This window comes from Taeniopygia guttata, chromosome Z (genome assembly GCF_048771995.1).
Source record: "Taeniopygia guttata chromosome Z, bTaeGut7.mat, whole genome shotgun sequence".
In the NCBI taxonomy this organism is placed as follows: Eukaryota; Metazoa; Chordata; class Aves; order Passeriformes; family Estrildidae; genus Taeniopygia; species Taeniopygia guttata.
Genome location: NC_133063.1, coordinates 33166950 through 33190358, shown reverse-complemented (window position 1 = coordinate 33190358; position 23409 = coordinate 33166950). Strand labels below are relative to the sequence as shown.

The 23409-nt window shown below is 38.5% G+C and overlaps 2 protein-coding genes across 10 annotated transcripts in view; both read right to left on the bottom strand.

Moving 5' to 3' along the window:
• The window catches only part of SUSD1 (sushi domain containing 1), a 51350-nt gene extending 37440 nt beyond the window's left edge, over positions 1–13910 (bottom strand). For 2 of the 3 annotated variants that reach the window (XM_032744334.3, XM_072922924.1), the window contains exons 1-3: positions 3795–13910; positions 1797–1928; positions 184–339 (exon numbers count right to left, since the gene is read on the bottom strand). In XM_032744334.3, the coding sequence (XP_032600225.1) occupies positions 184–339; positions 1797–1928; positions 3795–3888 (382 nt within the window). In that variant the 5' untranslated portion in view covers positions 3889–13910. The remainder of the gene's footprint in view (positions 1–183; positions 340–1796; positions 1929–3794) is intronic. The other variant, XM_072922923.1, reaches the window with a different exon arrangement.
• Positions 13911–14057: 147 nt separating this feature from the next.
• Positions 14058–23409, bottom strand: part of PTBP3 (polypyrimidine tract binding protein 3) — a 45563-nt gene continuing 36211 nt past the window's right edge. For all 7 annotated transcript variants that reach the window (XM_030257695.4, XM_030257699.4, XM_041711128.2 and 4 more), the window contains 2 exons: positions 22347–22424; positions 14058–21692 (listed from right to left, as the gene is read on the bottom strand). In XM_030257695.4, the coding sequence (XP_030113555.1) occupies positions 21560–21692; positions 22347–22424 (211 nt within the window). In that variant the 3' untranslated portion in view covers positions 14058–21559. The remainder of the gene's footprint in view (positions 21693–22346; positions 22425–23409) is intronic.

Genomic DNA, 23409 nt, shown 5'->3' with positions numbered 1-23409 from the left:
AAGCAGAGTTAAAAATGGAACTAATTCATAGCTGTTAGGAAACTGGATGTCAAACAAGCACATCAACAACTGAAGTTCTCTGATATTGTGTCAGAAAATAAGTTCCAAGTTTTTTTTCCCCCAGTGATGGGGGAAAAAAAAATGTCTGTATTTGTCACACTTAGAATTCTTTGTGATGTCTACCTGTACAGTTTGTGCCATCATTGGGAATAAATGTCTTGTTGTTATTGGAGGCTCGGTATCCATCAAGGCAAACGCAGTAAAAACTTCCATGTGTATTATGACACAGTGTATGATTTCCACAGATCTTGCTTGCTCCAATCTGACATTCATCTTTATCTGTCAGTACATTTAAAAAACATCAGAGAGAGATTAAGAAAAGTGGGGCGTCCTCCCCTCCTCATTCATGGTCAAATAACCAGACTTCTTACTGATTTCCTTTATAAATTTCCTTTATAAACACTGCTGATAAGCTGGAGAAAATCAGGAATTTTTGTCCCTGGATGAAAATGTGAATAGAGTTTTGTGACACAGCTTAAGTTATCTAAGATTCTAATAGCTACTGAAACGTGAGGGCCCTGCTCTCTCCTTCCACTCTTCCTTATGGCGTACACTCATTATAGCACCTCATGGAACACATGGGTGGGGGCAATCCCAAGCCCAGCTACAGTCTGGGTAGAAAATGGACCATGAGCAGCCCTGCTGAGGAAGATTTGGGGGTCTTGGTAGAAGGAAGGCTGGATATGACCCAGCCATGAGCACTCCCAGCCCAGAAAGCCAAACATGTCCTGGGCTGCATCCAAAGCTGTGTGGGCAGCAGGGGAGGGAGGGGATTCTGCCCCTCTGCTCTTCTCTGGTGAGAGCCCAGCTGGAACCTTGCATCCAGCTCTGAGGTGCCCAACATAAGAAGGATATTGACCAGCTGGGGCAAGTCCAATGGAGGCCATGAAGATAATTGTGGGCTGGAGCACCTCTCCCACAAGAAAAGGCTGAAGGGGTTGGGGGTTGCTCAGTTGAGGGTTGAGGAGCTCTTATGGCCTTCCAGTACCTAAAGAGTACTTTCAAGAAACCTGGAGAGGCACTTTGGACAACATCCTGTAGTTCTAGGACAAGGAGGAATTGCTTTAAATTAAAAGAGAATGGATTTAGATTTGGCACTATGAAGAAACTCATCATTGCAAGGGTAGTGAGGCACTGGAACAGGTTGCCCAGAGAAGTTGTGTATGCCCCAGTGCCCCATTACTGAAAGTGTTCAAGGCCAGCTTGGATGGAGTTCTGAGCAACTTGGTCTTGCAGAAGCTGTTCCTGGTCACAGCAAAGGGGTTGGAACTGTACGATTTTTAAGATCCCTTCCAACTTGAAGAATTCTATAGTTCTATGATTTTCTACAACAAGATACCTGAACTCTGCAGGATCCAGCAGCTGCCAGTGCTTTGTGAAAGACGGGTAACAGACAGGGAGGAAGAGATCATTGGTGAAGGATCACCCCCTTTAAGCAATGGTAAGTTATTACAGACATTGAGACAGAGCATTTGACATTGTTCTTTGATTCATATTTTGATATGAGATAGTCTTAGAAGAACATTATCAGACACAGTAACAAAAAAATTAAACAGCACTTCTGAATATGTACAAGTCTTTTGGTGAGGAAAAAAATAATAATATATTCTATGGGAGATTCTTCCAGGAAATGATAAAGCTTTTAGCACGCTTCAAAGAATTCATTAAAATTACTTGAGAAGAATCATTTTAGGAATTTACAGAGTTTCTTTCCATTTTATAAGCAGGCAGCTTACCTTGACAATGGGTTCTTCCATTACCTACAAATCCATAATTGCAGATACAAACACTTTTTCCTCCACTTTGCTGGCATGTTGCATGAATGTGGCAAGTTGCACAGACATCCGGAATGGATCTGTTCACAATTACTTTAAGGACAAAAAACTACAATTACCTTTTTAAAAATACTTTGCAAGTGGCATGGTAGGATAACCAGCACAGAATTGAAAGTGGAGATAAAATCCAGATTAAAACACATAGAATAGACTACTACCTTCTCCCACCTCATCTTGAAACTTGTAGGAAAACCACAGCTATTGTATTAAAAGACTAAAGATTAAAAATAAACAGAAAAGATTAACTAATAACTTGACTGAGCATTTTTGTCCATCCTTCTCTGACAAAAAAAAAGAGTTTTTAAGGTTTCAGAAAGGCTTAGAAGGTATATAGTAAGTAGCTCTATCCAATATTCTTAATCTTTTCTCCATAAACATTTGTTTCTCTCTTGTCTTTATTTCTGTTTCCTCTGTTTTATTGTACTTTTTTCTATTACTTACACATAGACATATGGGATAGTTAGCAATCTGCTTGTATCATGCGTCAATATGGTAAAAATGTTGTTCATAAAAATGTTGCTAATGTTGCCTGGAGTAAAATTACCTACAGCAAAGTAATTTTAGAAATTAATTTATATTAAATATGATTGAGAAGCACATAACCTAATTTACTATAATTTGAAAGGGCAGTAAATATATGAAATGAGAATAAAATATTTTTTTTTCTTTGCATTCATACTTTCAGGGCATTATGTTCATTTTCTTTCATCTTTTTATAAGCTCTTTTTGTTATCGCACATACCCTCACACTTCAAAAGATAAATGTCAGAAAGGATGTATTTAATGTAGACAAAGCTTGTGTATGCTGATGTCTTTTTACATTTTAAAATAAAGAACTAATACAGCATAAGCTGATGTCTGATGGTGCTTGACACAGAAGTATAGAAATTTTTACTTTTCTAAGATAGCTGAAATTGATAAGAATACTTACATGACTTTATATTTAGCATCTCTGACAAAATTATGACTACTCTACAATGTCTAAATATATAACCAGAACTGGAAGAAGGCAGCAGAACACTCTAGTAATTCTTTATGCATCAAATTGATCACTGTGATAAAACTGCCTTTCCACATGCACAGGTTTTCAGGTTTTTTAGGGTTTTTATGAGTGCCCTAAGGCTGTGGGAAGCATCCTAGATTCCTACTCCTAATTATCCATGCTTTTATATACGTGAGTGTGTGTGTGTGTGTTTCTGATAAGAGCAGAAAACAAAAACTGTCAGCACGCAATGGCAGCCAACATAGAACAAAAAATTAAGTTTACAAACAGCCACAGAGTGAACTTTCTCATGATACCTCAATCTTGTGATAAGACATGGGAGTATCCTCCTCAGATTGCTGCTTCAGGAGATATAAAAACGTGTTTCCACCCCATGCCTCCACTTACTATTGCAGCTGAAATTTTATTACTTATTTGTCCTTCACAACACACAATTTATCATGCCACCACTACATTCCCCTCACTGTTTTGGTCCTGCCCATGTGCTCCCTCAGGCGCGGCTCCCGCCGTGGCAAAGCCCCCTCACCCGACAGGACACGAGGTCGCTGCCACCTCAGCCATCAGCAGGTGACACCCCAGCCAGCGCACAGGACAGCAGCCACCACGGCCACCTCTGCCACCAATGCCACGGGTACCATCACCACCACTACGGGATGCTCCGCCATCACCGTGAGTTGCCTCCAGCACTCTCACCACGTGCTGCTCCGCCTCTATCACCATGGGATTCCTGGACATGAACAGCATGGGCTGTCCACAACACCACCACCAAGGAATGCTCCGCCATCACCACGGGCTGCCTCTGCCAGCACGGCCAAGGGCATCGCCGAGCCGCGCACCTGACGCCGCGGCAGCGCCGTGCCCCGCTCCAGCTCAGTCCCGCGCCCGGCCGCACTCACCCCGCGCCGCGCACCGCGGCAGCGCCAGCAGCAGCAGCAGTAGCAGCAGCAGCAGCAGGAGCGGCCCCGGGGCCTGACCGCTCCCCGAACTCATGTCCCCGCCGCGCCCCTCGTCCTGAGGGCGGAGGGCAGGGGGGGAGCCAGGGCAGGGCACAGCCCGAGGGCCGGGCAGACCGCGGCCCCGGGCGGAGAACGGCTGGCGTTGCCTCCCGGCGGGCGGGACGCCCTTATCGCCACCGCCGCGCCCTCGGCCCCCGCGGGACTTTCACCCTCAGCGAGGCCCCTTTCCTCCCCCGCCCCACTGTCCACAAAACCCTCTCTTTTCTTCCCTTTTTTTTTTTTTTTTTTTTTTTTTTCTTTTTTTTTATTTTATTTTTCCTCTCTTCCCTGGCACAACCCCTTTCCTTCCCCGGGACACCGCCTCTGCCCCGGCCAGGCAGGTGGCAAGGCTGATAAGGGCTGCTGCTGTCCACAGCCCGGGGGCAGAGGGAGAAACGGACGGTAGGATTTTTTATAATTCCCGGGAAGGGCGGCTGGATGGACACACCTGTTTGTACGAGGGAGCTGTGCCGATCTCTCCAGCTGCCGGCAAGCGGGACCGAGCAGCACCTCGGGCCCGGGCCGAGAGCGCTCGGTGTGTCCCCGAGGGGAGGGCGTCGCAGCTGCCTCCCCGCACGGTGCCGCCCGCCCCGGCACCAAGTTGGGGCATCAGTCCTACGAAGTACTAAGCCGATGCAGACGTACACGGCCAGCCCTTACTGCTTGAAATAAAGGAAAGCTTTCTCACTGCAGGCCTTAGACTCCGCTCAGATTAATCCCCGAACCTCGGGTTTAGGCAGGACCGATAGTGCTGCCTGAAGAGTTTTCTGCTGTAGAAGAGTAGTAATAGCCCTAGTGCTCAGAGTCGTCATTCATGTCCGTGAGCCTGCATTTCAGAAAGCTGCATGAACTTAATCTACAAATGCAGTTGCCCAGTTACCACAAGAGAGGAGTGCCAAGGCTAGGAACTGGGGAAGCCTAACAAAAAAGTAGAATTTGTCGTATTTGATAACTCTAATGAGATTCCTGAAGAAGTTTTGCTCATGTGCTATGGCTGTTCATTAATGCCTTTGGAATGCTAATTCAGCCCAGTCCTCCATCACCACTGTATTTAAGTGACATAAACTGATCTTTTCCTGCTGTATTATAACAAACACCAAACTATCAGTGTCTGATTTCAAGGGATGCAAAACCCAGTTTCATTGAATTATCAACTTTATTGATTTATTTACATAAGCTGCTCTCTTCCAGGTTTTGGGGTTTTGGTTTGTTGGTCTTTTTGGGTGGTTTTTTGTTTGTTTGTTTTGGGTTTTTGTTAATTTGGGGGTTTTTGTTTGTTGTTTTGTTATTTTAATTACTGTTCTGCCTACTTAAGCATGTATGCATTTTAAATCAGCTTCTGCTATGCTTATTCATCTTGACCAGATTCTTCAGCAGCAGCCAGTTACATACAAGTGCTGCTTTTGGAAGAGCACACTAAATATGTTATTATTGCATATTTCTCCCTTAAACTTACTGAAACTGGAAGCATGCATTCTCAGTGGTGGTAAGTACTTAACATTATATGGGAATAGTTCAGAGAGCAATTGTTCTGCGCAACATATTAAAATGGTTTGGAAATTACAATTTTTCACTTCCTTGGCTGTCCACTGTGTAGCAGACCTACTAAGCACTGCAATTTCTACTATTCTTTTCACAAAAAGTAGTGGAAGCAACTTTTTATAATTATAAACACATCATGCAGCAAACAGAAAAATATTTTTGGCATAAAACCTGAAGAAACATCATCTTTATAAAAAGAACAAAATAAAAACTACAATAGAAATAGTCTTTAAAGAAAGTAACAAAAATGTATATCAGCTGAATAAAGTACAGGACCTAGACTGGAACTGACCTCCTTGTTATATTCCTGTTTATCATGTCTCAAACACACAATTAATTGCTGTTTAAGACATACTTCAGAACCAAATAATTAAACTACATACAAAGGCTACTTTAAATTCAATGAGATAATAATAAGAAAGTAAGTGTTAAAAGATGTTGAAACGGCATTTGTTCTGTTTTCCACTCTAGAACAAGGTCAATTCTATGATTCCTGGCATACTTGTCTAACTTGCTCTTCATGCTGACAGTGATGTAGAATTCACAGCATTCCCAAACAATCTCTTCCACTACTTCAGGTTTGAATCCACCAGTGAAAGTCATTACAGATCACTTCTGCCCTGAGGTCACCTGCCCAAACTCTAGCTATTTGGTACAGAAAGGTAATTAAAGATTCAGGAGAATAATACAGACTAAGTGTCCCAAGATGCTCATCCTTAACATCTTTGTCAAATCTTGCTTGTTTCACATAAAAAATTTCTCTAATGAAAACACAGACTAATATCTACCTATATTTTCTGTTCTGGATAGGATAAAAATGTTAATCTCTTCATGGTCAAACCTAAAGGAAGCCTATTCTGTAATTACAGTGTTTCCTTCATCCCTAATATTAAATTAACCAGAAGGTGTATGTATCAGTATTTACTTCAATTCTTCTTCTTTGTGAAAAGAAAAGAGTTGTGATGGTCAAAGTAATACAATTCATCCAGAGATGCTTGGAAGTTTCCTGTGCATTTTTAGCTTTCAAGTGTCTAAATGAAGATAATTGAAAATGAGAAAGGCAAGCTGGATTAAACATCTCCTCAGCCATCTGTATTTATTGTCTCCTTTGCAGACAATATATCACAATGTCATCTAAATCTCTTTAATTTTTTTCTAAGCATTTTTGGCGTAGACTACACTACTTATCTTGACACATGACGACAAAATATTTTATACTAATAGCTCTTTCAGCAAACACATTTTCAAAAATACAGCAAACATCTTCAGCCAGAGTGAATAAATATATTTCATTCTTGTTAACAGATCACTCAGCTATTCATTGTGCAGTTGCATTCTTGAACACCTTTCTATCAAGTGCTTCTTTCCAAATGGCAATGAAAAGAGCAGCTACAGCTTGATGGAAGATTCCTTCTACCTGAATTCTGTCTCTCTTGCCTATTTAAAATTAATCAAATTAATAACTGGTTTCTGGTAACCCACTTTGCTCCTAGAATAAGACACACCAATTGTTGAAAATAACTCAAAATATTCAAAAATAACTGAAAAGATTGGCTGACCCTCTTCAGTTTCTATCGAAAATGCTTCAGTAAATACTGTGCAGAAATAAAGCAGTATCTTGTTTGATATTTTTTTTAAAGAAATACTTTCACTCAAGTTGTTTGCAGTATTTCTGTCTGTACTCTCAGGGTACCTATGTCACTGTCTCAACTCCTAGCAAATGTAGTCAAGATGAAAGTGTAAATGAGATTTCTGCAAAAGCTGTGGATACCTGAATTTGAACTTTAAATATTGAATGTTTCTATACAATTTGACTAGAGAATAGGCCTTGGATGTGACATATATCATAGCATGCCCTTTACATCTCATAACAAGGGCACAGTAGGTGATAAAGCCTGCTGACAGTTACTGCTAATCAGAAAAGCAGCTCTCCAGAGCAAAAGGGCTGCTATCTGTGGGTTTTAGCATGGGAGACCAAATTAGGCTTTGCCGCAAACCCACTGGGAGCTTTGATAAGATAACCCTTCTCTGCCTTTCTGCACTTCTCCCTCCCACTTAGATGTGTAACAGGGATAGTATTCCTACATAAGCGTGTATGGTGCAACATAACCTCTGGTAGAAGCTTTCATGCCACAACACCCTGTCCCAGTTTTTAGAAGTTTTTAAACCACAAGGACTTAATGTATATTGGTTTATGAAGGAGTATCCTACTGTTGTCCGATCTTGGAATGCCATCCAAGAATACTGCTGATACCCATTGTTTATGATTGTTTCATGCTGTGTCATTATTTTGAGGGTTGTGCTGACTGAAGACCATAGTTAGGAAGAAAGAAGCAGAGAGGCACGAAGCAAAAGTTCAGAAAGGAACAGTAACAGTGCTTCCTTCATACATTTTAAAAAGAATAACTAAATAAATAAAAAGTGATGTTGAGATTTTTTCAGCTCCAAGTAGAAAAACATACATTTTTTCCATTCAGATCCTAAAATATCTGCTAAAATCCAAAGAGAAAGAACTTGGCAACAAGATTCATGCTTTCTTCTCTACCAGACTCTCCAAACTCACCCACAGGGGTATTAGCCTTTCTATTGAAGCTGCATAGAACTTAATAACAGCTTGTCAAAAAAGCAAAAATTAATGAGAATATCTTTGATGGGTATAGGAAAAAACCCAAATCCCACTGACTACATAATTATCCTTGTATTGTCCTTGTCTCACCATCAGCTTTCCTGTATTTATGGGTTAGATGAGTCTTAAAGTGAGTCTAGAAACATTAGATGGGAAATACGGTAACTTGTCAAATTATATTATCTATGAAGATAAATTCTATATTTGTGTCGTGTGAATTCCTGGCCATCCTGCCTCAACATGTTCCTGTGAACCTGCTTTAGCAGAGAAGTTGAACCAGATGATCTCCGGAGGCCCTCCAACCCCAACCATTCTGTGGTTCTGTGACCAGAGAAAATAAACCAAACTATTCTGAAGCTGCTCAGGTAGTTGGGGATTCTTTTGCCATGGCTTCTTTCTCCATGGACCAATTGTATTTTGTCACCAGGCAATCTCAGATTTGCATCAACACTGTGCAGTGGGAAAGAAAAGGGAATCTAGTAACCAAACATTTCATAGTAAATACCTTAACCTTACTCTCTGAGTTGTTGTGTAAGCAATTAAACTTTTACATGCTGTTTATCAAGTTTAAAGTAGCTGTTTTTATCTCAACTAGAAAGTACCTTAAATTACTGTATATCTTGGGAATACAAAGCTAGCAGAATGAGTTGGATTTTAGATTAAAAAAAATATGCATTCATTGGCATAAAAAAAGAGAGTGCTTTTGCTTTGTTACTAAACCAGCACAAGCTCTGCTCTTTGATCTTGCAATATTAAATTAGGTGTAACTCTGTTATTTTCTGGCAATCAGAGGTGAATTACACCCTAGGTGATGGCCTTTCTGCATTGTTATAAATTGTAATAACGTAACATTGGGATTTCTGTGGCCACCTGGTCTTTTTATTTCCTTTTTTAGTCAAATTGCAAAGCTGAAAGCCCTATTTATCTTCAAATAATATCTGCAAGAAATCAAGTTTGTCTTACAATCACAGAACTATGGAATGAGAAAGATTAGAAGGGAGCACTGGAGAACCCTGGGCCAAACTCCCTGCTCATGCAGGGTTATCTGCACATGGCACAGGATTTCATCCAGATGGTTCCTGAATACCTCAGTTGAGGGAAACTGCATGAACTCTCTCTGGGCAATCTGCTCCCGTGCACTGTCACTCACACTGTAAAGAAATTTTTCCTTATGTTCAGGTGGAACTTCTGTACATCAGTTTCTGCCTCATGTTCTATTGCTTGGCATCACTAAGCAGAGCCTTGTTCCATCCCCTCAACACCCTCCCTTCAGATACTTACAGACAGTGACAGGGTCCCCTCTCAGTTTTCTCTTCTCAAGACTGAAAATGTTTAAGTCTCTCAGCCCTTCCTTGTAAGAGAGATGCTCCAGTCCTTTAATCATCTTTGTTGCCCTGCACTGGACCCACTACAGGAGCTCCATGTCTCTCTTGTACTGAGGAGCCCAGAACTGGACACAGCATTCCAGGTGAGGCCTTGCCAGGGCTGAACAGATGGGCAGGATCACCTCTCTGGACCTGCTGGCAATGCTCCTTCCTATGTAACCCAGGATACCATGGGCCTGCTTGGCCACAAGGGTACCACTGGCTTATGAACTTTCCATACAGCAGAAAAACTTAACATTCAAATAATGTAAGCCTGTAAGAACTCGTTTAGGCCTAAACGAGGCTGAGAATTTTTTTCTTGCTATGTGCTACATGAATCCACTGTCTAATTACAATTACAGATTTTTTTATTTCATATCTATTTGATACAGAACCAGATGTACACCAAAGGGTGTTTTAAACTTTGGCTCAAGGTACCGCTCCATCATTTGGAGAGTAGGAAGTTATGTGTATGTCAGTTTAGAGTGTGGTCGTTCAGACTGGATCCCAGTCTTTGGAAGGGACAGAATCAAGATTAGTCAGCAGGATTCCCAAAGTTACATTCAGCTTCTTAACCAAGCCCAATGTTTCTAGCCAACTGATCTGCAAAGTTATCAGCAATTTTCCTGTTAGATTTCATGAGACAGCAAGTGAGCAAGATATCCCAGGCAAGACAGGATGCTGCTGCTAACATCTCATGGTCAGGCCCTTCAAAAGTAACCTCTTCCTTATCTATTTTCCTGTTGATGAGTGGCAACAATGACCTTAAAATATTTCTGAAGGGCCTTGATTAAAATCACATGCATTAAAAAAAAAAAAAAAACCAACAAAAAAACTAAATGAAAAATGCAATCTCCCTCTAATATAAAACTGGCAGAATCTAAGCCCTGCAGAATAAGCAGTTTGTGTAAACGCTAGACATACACAGTGATTGAACAACTTCCTCAAAGAAAAACTCTTCATACAAGTAGCATAGCTCTGCACTGACTGATGAAAAAAGAGCTCCACAAAATGTTCAAGTAAGTTCTTTGGGAATCTTACAAGGACATATAGCATGCCTTGAAGGAGAAATTAACTCAGGCCATCTTGTGTCAGGCAGGCTGTAACCAGCAGTGCCAAACCAGAGCAGAAAAAGAGAAAAAAAAACATTTATATCATAACAAGTCTCAGCATCAAGAAGTGTGGTGTTGTTTATTAACCTTTGTGTCTCTGTGGTTGAATCAACATTGAAAGATCTAATGCTCAAAGAGCATAATGCACAGTTGTTTTTGTTGAAACAAACACACTCAATAATAATGGAGTTGATTGGGAGAGGTCTGCTATTAAAAATCTTCAACCAGTTTAGTTTCTGATAGACCAATGAAGGCTCTGAGAAAGAGGATAAACTTGTTGAAACACAAAGAGCAACAGTATAAACCCTGTATACTTTTGAAAAATAATTAAAGCCTCAGCAAGACAGAGTTTTAAGCTGTTCAGTCACAATGAGAACATATATACAAAAAGGAAAAGAGCATGTCACCCAACCAAACATCACATATGAAGAAAGGTATAGTAACCATTTTCAGTTAATAGATACAATAGAAGAGACTACTTGGGTAGCAAACTGTTCCTAGAAATTTATTGTGACCTTAAATAGAAAAACTACTTTCAGAGCTTTTCACAATGGGGAACCTTAGTCCCACAATTCACAAAGTACTTCAAATCTGATGACCAGATGATTCAAATTCTGCATATACAGAAATAACATTTTGCTGAAGGTACAGTATTGCTGTATTAAATCTCACACTGCTTTTGGATAATTTGGCCATAGGAGAGAATTGGAAGAGGGAAGAAAAGGAAAGAAAGGGAGAAGGTCAGTAATGCTGAAAAGTCAGCCAGTAACAGTGCCATGTTTTTTGGTAGGAACTAAACCTGAAAATTTCAGGTTTTTCTCAGAAGTTTTTATTTAGAAAAGAACCCACAACCCTCCTCTCCAAGGTCCACCCACATTGCACTGACTAAAACAGACCATGAAGCTACAGACAGCTCTTCACAGATCAACAGAATTTATAGTGAATAGCAGAGTTACCTCAATTTCTTTAGTCTTTGTAATTTTTTGTGTTGAGATCATATTTGTTTTAAAAGAAGTTTCCATTTTATTTCTACAGGCAGTGATACTTACTGAATATATCCTCTAGGTATGTGTTAGGCAGCACCGTAGCAGACTAGAAATGGAACCTGTATCCAACCACAGAGCTGCAAACCTGCAGCATTCTGCAATATCCTTCAGCCCATCCTCCTTTAAAAAAAGTTTCCAAGCATTGAGCAATGTGGCTTTGCTGACCAAGATGGGCTCTGGAGGGAAAAAAGAAACACAGAAAACCCTTAATAAAAATCCTTACAGACCCTGCATTGTACAAACAATATGCACACACGAGAGAAACAGTTTATACAATCATATAGGCTCGCTTGGAAGAGACCTTTATATAGTTTGACCTGCCTGCCATGAGTAATGACACACCTTCCATCAAATCAGGTTGCTCCAAGCCCCATCCAACCTGGCCTTGAATATTTCCAAGGATGGGAAGTCCTCAACTTCTCTAGCCAGGTTGTTCCAGTGTCTCACCACCTCTACAGTAAAGAAATTCTTCCTAGTATCTAATCCAAACTTACTCTCATTCATCTTGAGACCATTTTCTCTTGTCTTACTGCTCTTGTGAAAAATCCCTCTCTAGTCTTTTTGTATTTCCCTAAGCTACACAGCCAGAAAAACACTTTACATAGTAGATTTAATGGAGGAGTTACAGAAGCTATATTTTGCTTCCATCAAAAGCTCTGATTCTCACAAAAGGACAGAGTGGCTGTTTGAAGCAGATTGGAAATATAACACAGGACCTAAAAGTGTTATCCTGATGAACTGTCTTAGACAAAGCAGCAAATAATATGGAATAAGAATGATCACTAACTTGAGACTAAAGTATTAGTCTCATTATAAGAGCTTTTTTGGAGCCAGACGACTCATACTTAGCACTACTTTAAAGACATTTGTTCTCGCTGTCACTAGACTGTTTCTCTCTGTTTTTTTTTCAGAATCTGAGACAAGTTAATGTTCAACAGCAAAGACTTTGGTCTGGAAATGGTCTCTGGGATGACTCACTTCCCCAGGTCTCTTCTTCCCTCTGCCTCTAGCCCCCACACCTTCTCTCACCTACATATTCTACCACAACTTCTGCTTTCATTATATTTTATTTAGAAATCCTTGTACTCACCTGCTATATGCCAAAGAACTCAAGTACAAATATCTCAGCACAGTTAAGAAAATGCAAGTGTGAATTTTTATTGTATTTTCAAAGCATACAATAAATCTTCTTTCCACCTCTGTAAATGGGTGAACCCTAGGGCTATAAGGAAATCTTTTGGACTGATCCAACCATATGAGAGATCAGATGATGGCAAATTCATCAGTTACTGCCCTTTCTCTTTCAGCCTGCATGTAACAGAACAAATTCTGGTATCAAAAGTTCTATATCTGTGCTATTTAAAAGTTGTATTTCATTTTTCATTTTCTAAGATGGACACATATAAACCGCTTAAGGAAAGAATTACTGGGATTGTATTGCGGGATTAACAACAGAAGACAAGAATTCAAGATGGGATTTACTTTTTGGTTAAGGAGCAATGGAAGAAGACAACAGTAGGAATTTCACTTTCTCACACATTCTCAGGCAGACTTGGTCAAAAAATAAGAAGCCAGATTATGGCCACCAAAAGCTAGCATCTTCCCCAGAATGCTTATCAAATATTTAAGTATCAAGGACAAAAATCAAGAGTTACACATGGAGACTTCATATCTATCCTTTAAAGAATCATTTGCTGAAACTTTCAATTCATTCTAAATGAGTCAAATTTTTCTCCCCACAAAAGCATCTACACTCAAGAGACTGGAATTGCATAATTTACTTGGTGGGAGACAATTAAATCCTTGCCAGACTGGCTGAAAATTTTAGTTCAGAAAAAGGTGTTGCATTCCCCTCGTATTTGTATTTATGGCCTTAGACTACTATCTGTTTACCATCAATCCTGAATTTTGGATGCAAATTAAGAGAGTCTAAATTAGTATTGTGCAACACAGAGAAGGGAGCATGAAAAGCAAAGGAGTATGAAAGAAAAGCAATCATCAAAATAGGAAGCTGAAAGCAGATCATCTTTTTAAGCTGCTACTTACATTCTTTTAAATCTTTGTGCAAAGGATATGAACTTCATTCCTAGAACTAGAAAAGAGTACAGCATGCTAAAAGATAAAGGAATTCTCAACGATAAGGGAAAAATCTCTAATCACTGAAGCCTCTCATCCCTGTCTCAAATAACAAAATATTCATCAACTAATGTATTGGTTTAGAGTAGTAGAATAATTTTCCATCCTACTGAAAATAAGAAAATAAAAATTTCTGCACTGCTCAGGAAAAAGTTTAGGTGCTGCTGACCTTCACTTCTTGCTAAAGATGTGCATTAATCCTCTTAAAATACTTTTGATAAGAAAAGCTTTTTTTTTTTAGATGCCCATGGATGCTGAGGGAAAAAAAAATAGATGTTATTAGCTGTACAACTGTAAGACCAAAAAACCCCAAAGTAATAGATCAGAACACAGGAAAATTTAAGAGAGTACAGACATAATTACGTTTATTAAAAGACATGCTACAACAACTAGAGTTAGGAAATTAGTTACGTATAGATATCATGAAACTAGAAAAAACACAAACCTAAAAAAACAGACTATATTACAACATAAGCAAAATCAAATTCACCATGCACTACACAGTCACAAAATAGGTTTCTTTAATACATCTTATATCTTTTCAGTTTTAAGTCATCTCCACAGATATAAAATACTTCTAATGCAATGCCACAAGATGCTTAACAAATGAAAGCTTTTGCTTATTAAAATATACAGACAATCTTTTCATATAAAAACATCTTACATTTCGATTTGTTTCCCCAAACACTCTTGTGCCATATTAAAAAAAAAAAAAGAAAAGCAAAACCAAAACATGATATTACAAATATTTACAGTATTTTCCTGTGTTAGATGAACATTTTTATAAACTGAAAGGGAACTTTCATGAACGTATCGACAGCAATTCTTAGAGATGTTTACTGTGTCTTGAATACAGTACTAAAAGCAACATATTAACATTTTGCCTTCTCTCACACCACTTGTTTCACATTAATATCTCCATTTTCCACTGTTTCTACCATCAGTAACAGTCTCAAATAGAGGCCACTTTGCATTGGGTCTTCCCATCAGAAGGGAGTGTCAGAGAAAACAGGTTTCCATACATCTCAGTAAAACCAGGACAGTCTTTGGTCAGAGAATGAAGTGATATTCTGATGCAAGGATCTGCTTGGTTAGCAACTTTCATCTTGTGCTGCTGCAGTTCAACAGTGAACTTCTGCAGAAAGAGGGTAACATATTAAAAAATAATTGGAAAGTTCTTCAAATCAAGTTTATGTGTGGTAGCTTTCCACTCATAAATAAAGCACAGTTTCCAAGAACTGAAAAATTGCTTACAGTGATGACATTAATCTGCTGAAGTAAAAGCTTTCTTCATTATCAAGGACCTTCAATTATGTAAGCATTTAATTTCTTTGGGACTGCTCCAAGCACAACATGTCATTATTATCTGAAGTTGGAAATAACGTGAGTTATGCTTGGATTCCTACACATTGCAGTAGAAAAGTAAAATTGTTATGGGAAAGACAGTAGAATAATTAAATCTGTATTGAAACAGCTGTAGTCCACTTCTTGTATAGTCAGTAGACAATAGTAATTTTTCACAATATAAATATACATTTTGGGGAAAAATGTATTTATTATAATTAAGACACCTAAAGATATGAAAAACCCTATATATAAAACTACTGCAGGCACAAAAACTTTGGTCCAATTTTTTTCCTACATAACATCCCCATCAATAAAACCCTGAAGTTAAATACTTCAGAAATTTTATATTCAAACTGTTAGGATTTGCTTTGAAAAGAGCAGGCAAACAATCTTGTATATAGCAAACTAAACTTCAGAAGACAGAAGATGAAGTTAATTTACAGAAAAAATTCTGTGCAATCTGACTAGTATCGTTTCCACACAACAGTAACAAGACTAAGTCTGGTAGTTGGGCTCCAGCTAACAATGTATCAGGGCCAAAGGTTAAGGCAAAACAATGCTTTTTGTAGGCAGCTGGCCTCTTATTTGAAAAACAGAAATATAAGCTAACAGCATAAAATGGCAACTACTAGGTCTACATCTCTTATTAAAAACCCCAACTTACCACTTGCCTACTGACATGAATCAGAGGAGAACAAGATAATTGATCAGATAGACCTCACTGGCACTAGCATCCACAAAGACAAATAGTGTTCTTGGCACACAAACACAGGTTTGCTGCCTGTAATCAGAAAAATGTCACAAATAGGCAAGTTTCCACAGGTATGCAGAATATCTTCTGAATAGAAGGACCTCAATTTATCAGTACACAAATCCAGTGCAACTCACAGGACCAGCAGACAAGGCAACCAAATCAAATTATGAGTCAAAATCTCAGAAATTGGTTCTGATGTTTTAAGAGTTCTGCAGAAATTAAAAGAAGCAGAAGTTTTACCATTATGTAACAAATGAAGGATCATTTGAAAAGGCACTTAGCTGCTCCTGGGTTGTTAAAAAGGCCTTATTACACTTTGAACCAAACATGCGTCCATCCAAAAAAATGGACTAGGAGGTAACTCAGAGTTGATTCAAGGACATGACATATACAGAGGCATAACCATACAGTCACAGAATCATAGAATATGCAGAAGTGGAAGGGACCCACAAGGATCGAGTCCAACTCCTGGCCCTGCACAAGACAGCCTCAAAGAATCCCACCATGTACCCAAATTCCAACTCAAACTGTACATATCACCAGCTACTTGACAAATGGAAATTAATAACATATCTTGAAGAAATTATAAATGTATCTATAACAGCTTAAGGCCACAATATAAAGAAGATGAAGACAGAATCCTCTTCAGAGTTACACAGGTAAGAGGGGAAAAGGCAAAAGACATAGAATGTGGTATATTTAAAGCCTAGTTACAAATTAAGGAAGCAAATTCACAATGAGGACCACCAAACAGAAAAGAACTGTGGAACAGGAAAGAACTGAGAATTTGTTCCATTTGATTTTTTTTAATTTACATGGACAATTCTTTGAGTAACGGCTCAAACTTGTCTATAATCTGACTGGAATGTAGGACTAAGGCCTTTGGAGGTCCTATTCCATCTACATCACCATACGACTCTGTAGAATATGATTCTTTCCCAAATCCTGCTCTTTTCACAGATATCCAGAGCTTTAGAGAATCATGAACTGAGATGCAATTGTGCTTTTGCACCAGGCACTAATGAGTCAAGCACAAAGTATAAAAAGTATTCCTTCTGCCATGAATCCTCACTAGCAATGCATTGTAATAACTAAGGGACTACGTTTATGCTTTCAATTATTCAAGGTGGAACACTAAAAAGGAAAAAGTAACCTTAACTAGTGCCTTCACATTGCCAATGTGCAATGTTAACATTGCAAATGTTAAGATGTACTGTCAAGTTTCAAAGCTTATCTCTATGTCTTGTAAAAGCAGATCTCACTAAGAGGCAGCATCTTTCAGATATACACAAATCTAAAAGTATGTTGGCAAGAATAATTTGGTAGCAATAAAGGTGAATAAAAAAATAAAGAACACTAAAGGTGAATTAAAAAAAGATACACAATACTTGATCACAAATCCAAAGAGCAAACATAATAAATACTGACATTCAGATTTTTCCTAAGTTAAAATTTTTTAAGATTCCACAGGCAGTCTTTTCATCAATGCTCACAGTCAAAGGGAAGGTGTTTGAAAGGGCCAGTCAAATATGGTGAATCAGCAAATGCTTCTGGGGCTGTGTCCCATGCAGGAGTTTGGCTGCTTTGACCATGGGACTTGCTTTCAGAAATTGGGTCTACTGAGGGTTGACAGGGTCCATCTGTCAGAACAGGGGAAGAGCATCTTCTGCCACAAGCTTGTCAAGCTGGTGAGAAGGGCTTTAATCTAAAGATGCCAGGGTAAGTGAACCTCAGTCCATCCCACTCCTATCAATTTAATGCCAGTGCCAGCAGTAGATGCTCAGAGCCTGAAGAAGGATCAGAAGTCAGCGGAAAAGCACCAGAAGAAAAACACGAGGGAATTGTAGCTACTTCAGCCAGTAAGTCAGCTTCATTAGAGTTTCAAATCCAAAGCACCTATGCAAGAGTACATATGAAGGGAAATAAACAAGCAGAGTTAGACATGTAGGCATGCCTTTGACCTCACTGGTATGTCATGGACACACAGTGGGACGGTTCCAAAGAGTAGAGTGTTGGAATGGAAGGATATGGATATCAGCTCTTCAGAAAAGACTGGAAGGGTAGACAAGGAGGTGGTGTTGCCCTCTATGTCAATGATCAGCCGGAGATCATGGAGCCTCACCTGGGGATGGATGAGGAGCTGACTGAGAGCTAATGGGTCAGGATTAAAGGCACACATGGGAAGGTGGCTTTATAGTGCGGGTCTGCTACAGATGGTCTGACCAGGAAGACAGAGAAGATGAGGCCCCTTACAGAGAAGAACAGCCTCACATACACAAACGTTCCTCATGGGGAACTTTAACCACTCTAATATCTATCAACACAGCAGCACATAACCAATCCAGAAGCTGCCTGGAATGCACTGATGATAACTTCCTTCTTCAACCGATGGAGAAGCCAAGGAGAGGAGGTGCTATGTTGGACTGTTTTTTCCCCAACAAGGATGAACTGGTGGGAAGTGTGAAGTTCGAGGGCAACCTTGACTGCGGGGACCATGAAATGGAGTTTCAGATCCTTAGGGCAGCAAGGAAGGTGCACAGAAAGCTCACTACCCTGGACTTCAGGAAAGCAGACTTTGGTGTCTTCGGGGATCTGTCTCATAGAATATCATGGGATAAGGCCCTGGAGGGAAGAGGGACTAAGGAAAGCTGGTTGGTATTCAAGGATCACCTTCTCCAAGCTCAGGAGTGATTATCCCAACAAAGAGGAAGTCAGGCAAAAATATCAGGATGATGTTAGATGAACAAGGAACACTAAAAGGATGAATTCAAACACTAACAGTAATAACATGTAGCCTGGGAGGAAGAGTTTTCTGAGCAGCCCAAGTCTATGAAATTGTGAAAGCTAAAGCTGATGTCATCTACCAGGACTTGTGCAAAGTATGACACTGTCTCACAAAAATTCCTTGTCTCTAAACCGGAGACACAGATTTGATGAGTGGAACTCTAGTGGGAAAAGGAATTGGCTAAATGGCCACATTCAAAGAGTTGTGGTCAACAGCTTGATGTCCAAGTGGAGACCAATAATGAGCAGTGTTCTGTAAGGATAATCATTGGTACTAGAACTGTTAAACAGCCTTGTTGGTGACATGGACAGAGGAATCAACTGCACCCTCTACAAGTTTGCTGACTACATCAAACTGTGTGGTACAGTCAGCACACCTGGAAAGAAAGGATACTATGCAGAAGGATCTGGACAGACTGAGCAGTCTGAGTCTGTGAGAAACTCACGAAGATCAACCCACACCATTCTGTGATTCTGTGAAATCCAAAAGACAACATGCCTTAGGGGAATATTATTCCTAACCCAGCTGAACTTTCTAGTACATAATACATTCTGCATATTTATATAGATGTGTTGTACAGCACTTATTATAGCTACATCTGTGCAGTCAGATTGGCTGCTATTGTTGAGGAACACATTCACTGAGGTAGCTTGGGGTGCAGCTGCAGTGGAGCTGCAGGATGAGCTCAGGCTGGGGGAGCCCAGGCAAAGAGGCCATGAAAAGCCAACCCTGGGCACAACAAAGGCCTGTGGACCTGTGCCCAGCCAGGGGACTGGACACTGAGACATGGCAGGAGCTGACAATCCCAGACCTTCCCATGCTTAGACTGGTGAGGGGATAAAAGCCCAAGGAATCCTTTGCTCAAGGGCCCTCCTCAGAGACACCAGCCCGAACTGTTAGTTTGTTATTGCACTGTGATGAAATTGTTTTAATGACTGGGATGCCTGAGACTGCTATGGAAAACCTGGGGACGGAACCCTGGTGTGACTGTGTGAGTGAGGAGACATAGCTGGGAAGGGGCCTTGGTTCCAGCTCAGGTGGTGCAAGAGTGACTGCCAGAGCAGCTCCTGGATGGCCAGGCAGAGAAGTTTCCTTAATACTACACCTGTAACCAATTTACATAGATCAAGGTAGTATCTGGCAAGCTACTATATAGCTGATTTTGCAAAAATCATTCAGAGAGAAAATTTGAGAAAGCTCACTACAGAATACTCAGATCATGGTAGAAACATACTGTTTCTTCTAGAAAGATAAAGTCATACAATTCAGATTAACAAAAACAATTATGAGTGGCAAAACATTAGAGCAGAAATAAATTCTGCAATAGTTAGAAGTAGACAAATGCCATGTTTGGAAGAAATAGGTCTTTAAAATGTGGTAGGTAAAATTAAATTAATTTTAAATTAGTTTATGTGAAAGAAAACACTGGGGGGAAAAAGCTCTTAAAATGAAATTAAGCTTTTTAAAATACAATCAGATTAGTATTCATCTGTATACTTATGGCAAAATCTAACTGCATCTCAGCTCATTCCCCAAACAGGAATCAAGATTCAGTATCAAACAGTTTTTCATACTTACAAAGGAAAGAATTATAGTATTCTATTAATTTAATACTGTAAAGTATTAAAAATAAAGAAATGCAAAAACCCAAAAGAATATTCTGATACAGCCAGTGTCTCTGAAAAAGTCAGATGAAGTCCAGAAAATTAACTGGATTTGCTGTTTGGCCCTCCTATATAGGTTTGTTTGGTTTTTTTGTATATTTTTTCTGGGTGTGAATTTTTTATCAGTGAACAACTACCATCAGAGAAGTGCAACTAGGTAAATTTAAAGAATCTCTATGTGATTTCACAACAAATGAAACCTCACTCCCATCTACATGCAATCTCAATAAGAAAGCATAAGAAACTAGAATTCAAAATATTAATTAATGAAAAAATATATTTCTTGAATTATCATGGAAAACATTTACAAAAAGACCAAAAGGAGAATTTTCACAAGGCCCACAATATTTTTGCAAGATACTTCAGGTAACACTCTATTCATACACATATAGTAAGGCACAAAATAAGAAATTAGGTAAATGCACAGTAATTTAAGTATTAGACTGCAGAGTGGTAAAATACCTCGAGGTTTAATTTTTCTGTCCTGAAAGATGACCTTAGCAAAAATAACTTCTTAAAACTTTGAGAAACCATCACAGACCTGAATATTTTCCACAAGATTGCAAACATTTAATTATTTAGAGAAACATAAAACATTATTTTAAATCAAGGCCATTTCCTTGTTTTATTTTCTCCAAGGTACTGTTACACATCCCTTCATAGTAGAAATAGGACATCAAACTTCCAACCCACAGTCACGCCAAATTAATTCTCCAATACCACACCTTAAAGAAATTTGTCAAATACTTTCATTCCACAGAGAGAAGGCACTGCCTTTTCTCTAATAATTTAATCTTACTATTTTTATAAACAAGTTATTTGTAAAGAATCACCAAAGTATGAATACACACCCTGGTAACATAAATACTAGTTAGAGGATACTCATAGTTACTGTTTGCTTTTCTTCAAGAAACCCAAGCACTATTTCACGTTCAAATTAGTGTTTAATCTGCACAGAATAGATTTACCTTTTCATTAAACATACTAGTTTGGTACATTGTAAAATCACTCTAAATTGTTTTGCAAGGCTGATTTCAAACAAAAGCTGAAAGGATGGTCTCAAAATATAATTTTAAGTAGGGAATTTGATGAAAAATATTGTTGCTAGAATGATTTCACAGAAGAATCTTTCTATGGATGACGTAATTGCAGCTGGAATCTGAAAAAATCAGCACTTAATTCTTTGTGTATGAATGAGGTTTTTCTTTTAAGAGACAGAGTTGGTCAGAGTTCCCTCAGTCTCTATTTGAAGGTTTTACTAAAACCATTATGCAGCCTTAAAGGAAAAATTCAGATCGAAGATTTTGAGAAGGAAACTCTGAGATGTTGGTTTTCTCCAAAGTCATGATTGTGAAGCTCAATGAGAGCGTGAACTGCTTCTTCCACTGAGCCCAGCTGGATAAGAGCCATTTTGCAATCTTTCCTGAAGAACAATAAAAGCACTTATTAATCCTAGCCAAATTTTCACTAGCCAACACAAAAGTGGCATAAGTGGTTTATTTTTTTCTCAGCTATATCACTCATTGTACAGCAAAAGAATCAGAGCTACTTATGCATGTGCTAAAATGCAAAGACAAAAAAACTACATAAATTTTGTGAATCTATGCCTTAAAGTCATGTCATTCTTTTGTTACACTGGACTTCAAAAAGCTAGGTCAAAATAAGGCTTGAAGACCTCTAAGAAATACCTGCATTGTCCATATGGATGAGATTATTCTAGCAGGTAATAAATAAATACTAAAATAATACTGCCGACTAACCTTAATTGATGTAGATATATTGTAATCACTGTCATTTTTTATATGGCATTTTTGCAAGAAATGAGCATTTACTTTCCTTAAACTTGTTTTACTTTGAATACACATGGAATCTGTCAAAACATCGTATATTTTCAATTTATTTATGCTAACCCAGTATTCCATTTAAAATTTTAAGGCAAGGTATCATAAAAATACATGTATATATTACATATACATGGAATTTTGCCTGTAGTTGTATACACAGAGAAAATCACAAAAAAGCAAATAGCTACTTTCTAGGATGAAAGCTTGCTTAGCAATTTTACAAGAGAACTTACTGAAAAAATTTGAAGCCTTTCACAGTAGATCCTTTACTTGTAAAAAGGTTCTTCAAATCATCGACAGTAGCAGAAGACCTAATTGAAAATAACAAACAAACAAACCAAAACCAAACCCCCCTTAACTTGTAGAAGAGCACAGTGATCTGTAATAACATCAAGATCTCAATTTTGGCTTCTAAACTAGTTTTTGTTGTTTAAATTTATCTCCATCAACTCAAACACTTGCATTTACATTTCAGTATTATATTGTGCTACAAAAATATTTTAGACACTATTATTCTTCATCCAACCTAGTTTCTTTGTCAGTAAAATTCAGATTGCATAAAAATCTCCTAAAATCTTAAGGAATACATTTCATCTTGCAATTTGTGCAAATGCACATCACATTTTCAATTTTGAAAGATTTTCATTTTACTCAAAAAGCTGTTTTCAAAGTGTCTTATAATTTACTTTCTTACTGTGGCAAAATTCCATAGTTACCTTTTTTCCTCCCTGCACAGCTGCCAAACAAGAGAAGCCTGTAAAACTTATGTTTGGCTGCAATTCCATACACTACTGATAATATTCTAGACATAAAAAGATTGTTTCAGTCTTAAAGAATACAGTAAATACTTTTTACTTACTCACAACTTGCCCTTCACATAAGAGACCTGAATTCTGTAGAAACTGCTCTTCAAGAAGTGTTAGAATTATTAAATACCAAATCTATATTAAATATTAATGTCAATGATGGATTTGTTGTCATGTACATTACCATAAAAAACACAACTTTAACCTTTGTCAAAATTTGTGACACAATTTAATATGTCAAACACCAAAAATAAGCTCTCAAGAAGATATAAATTGATCAAAACTCAAAGATGATAACTCCTTCAGTTATCCTCTTTGCTAATGATAATAAAGGGACATTTAAAGGATTTATTTATTGCTAATTACATGAATTACAGAATTGCACACAGCAGAATGAACTGTAAAAGGCCAAGGAAAGAAAACCAAAACCTATGCTAGACTTTTTAACTTGACAACATCACCTAAAAAACATCTTTCCAAGATGATGACA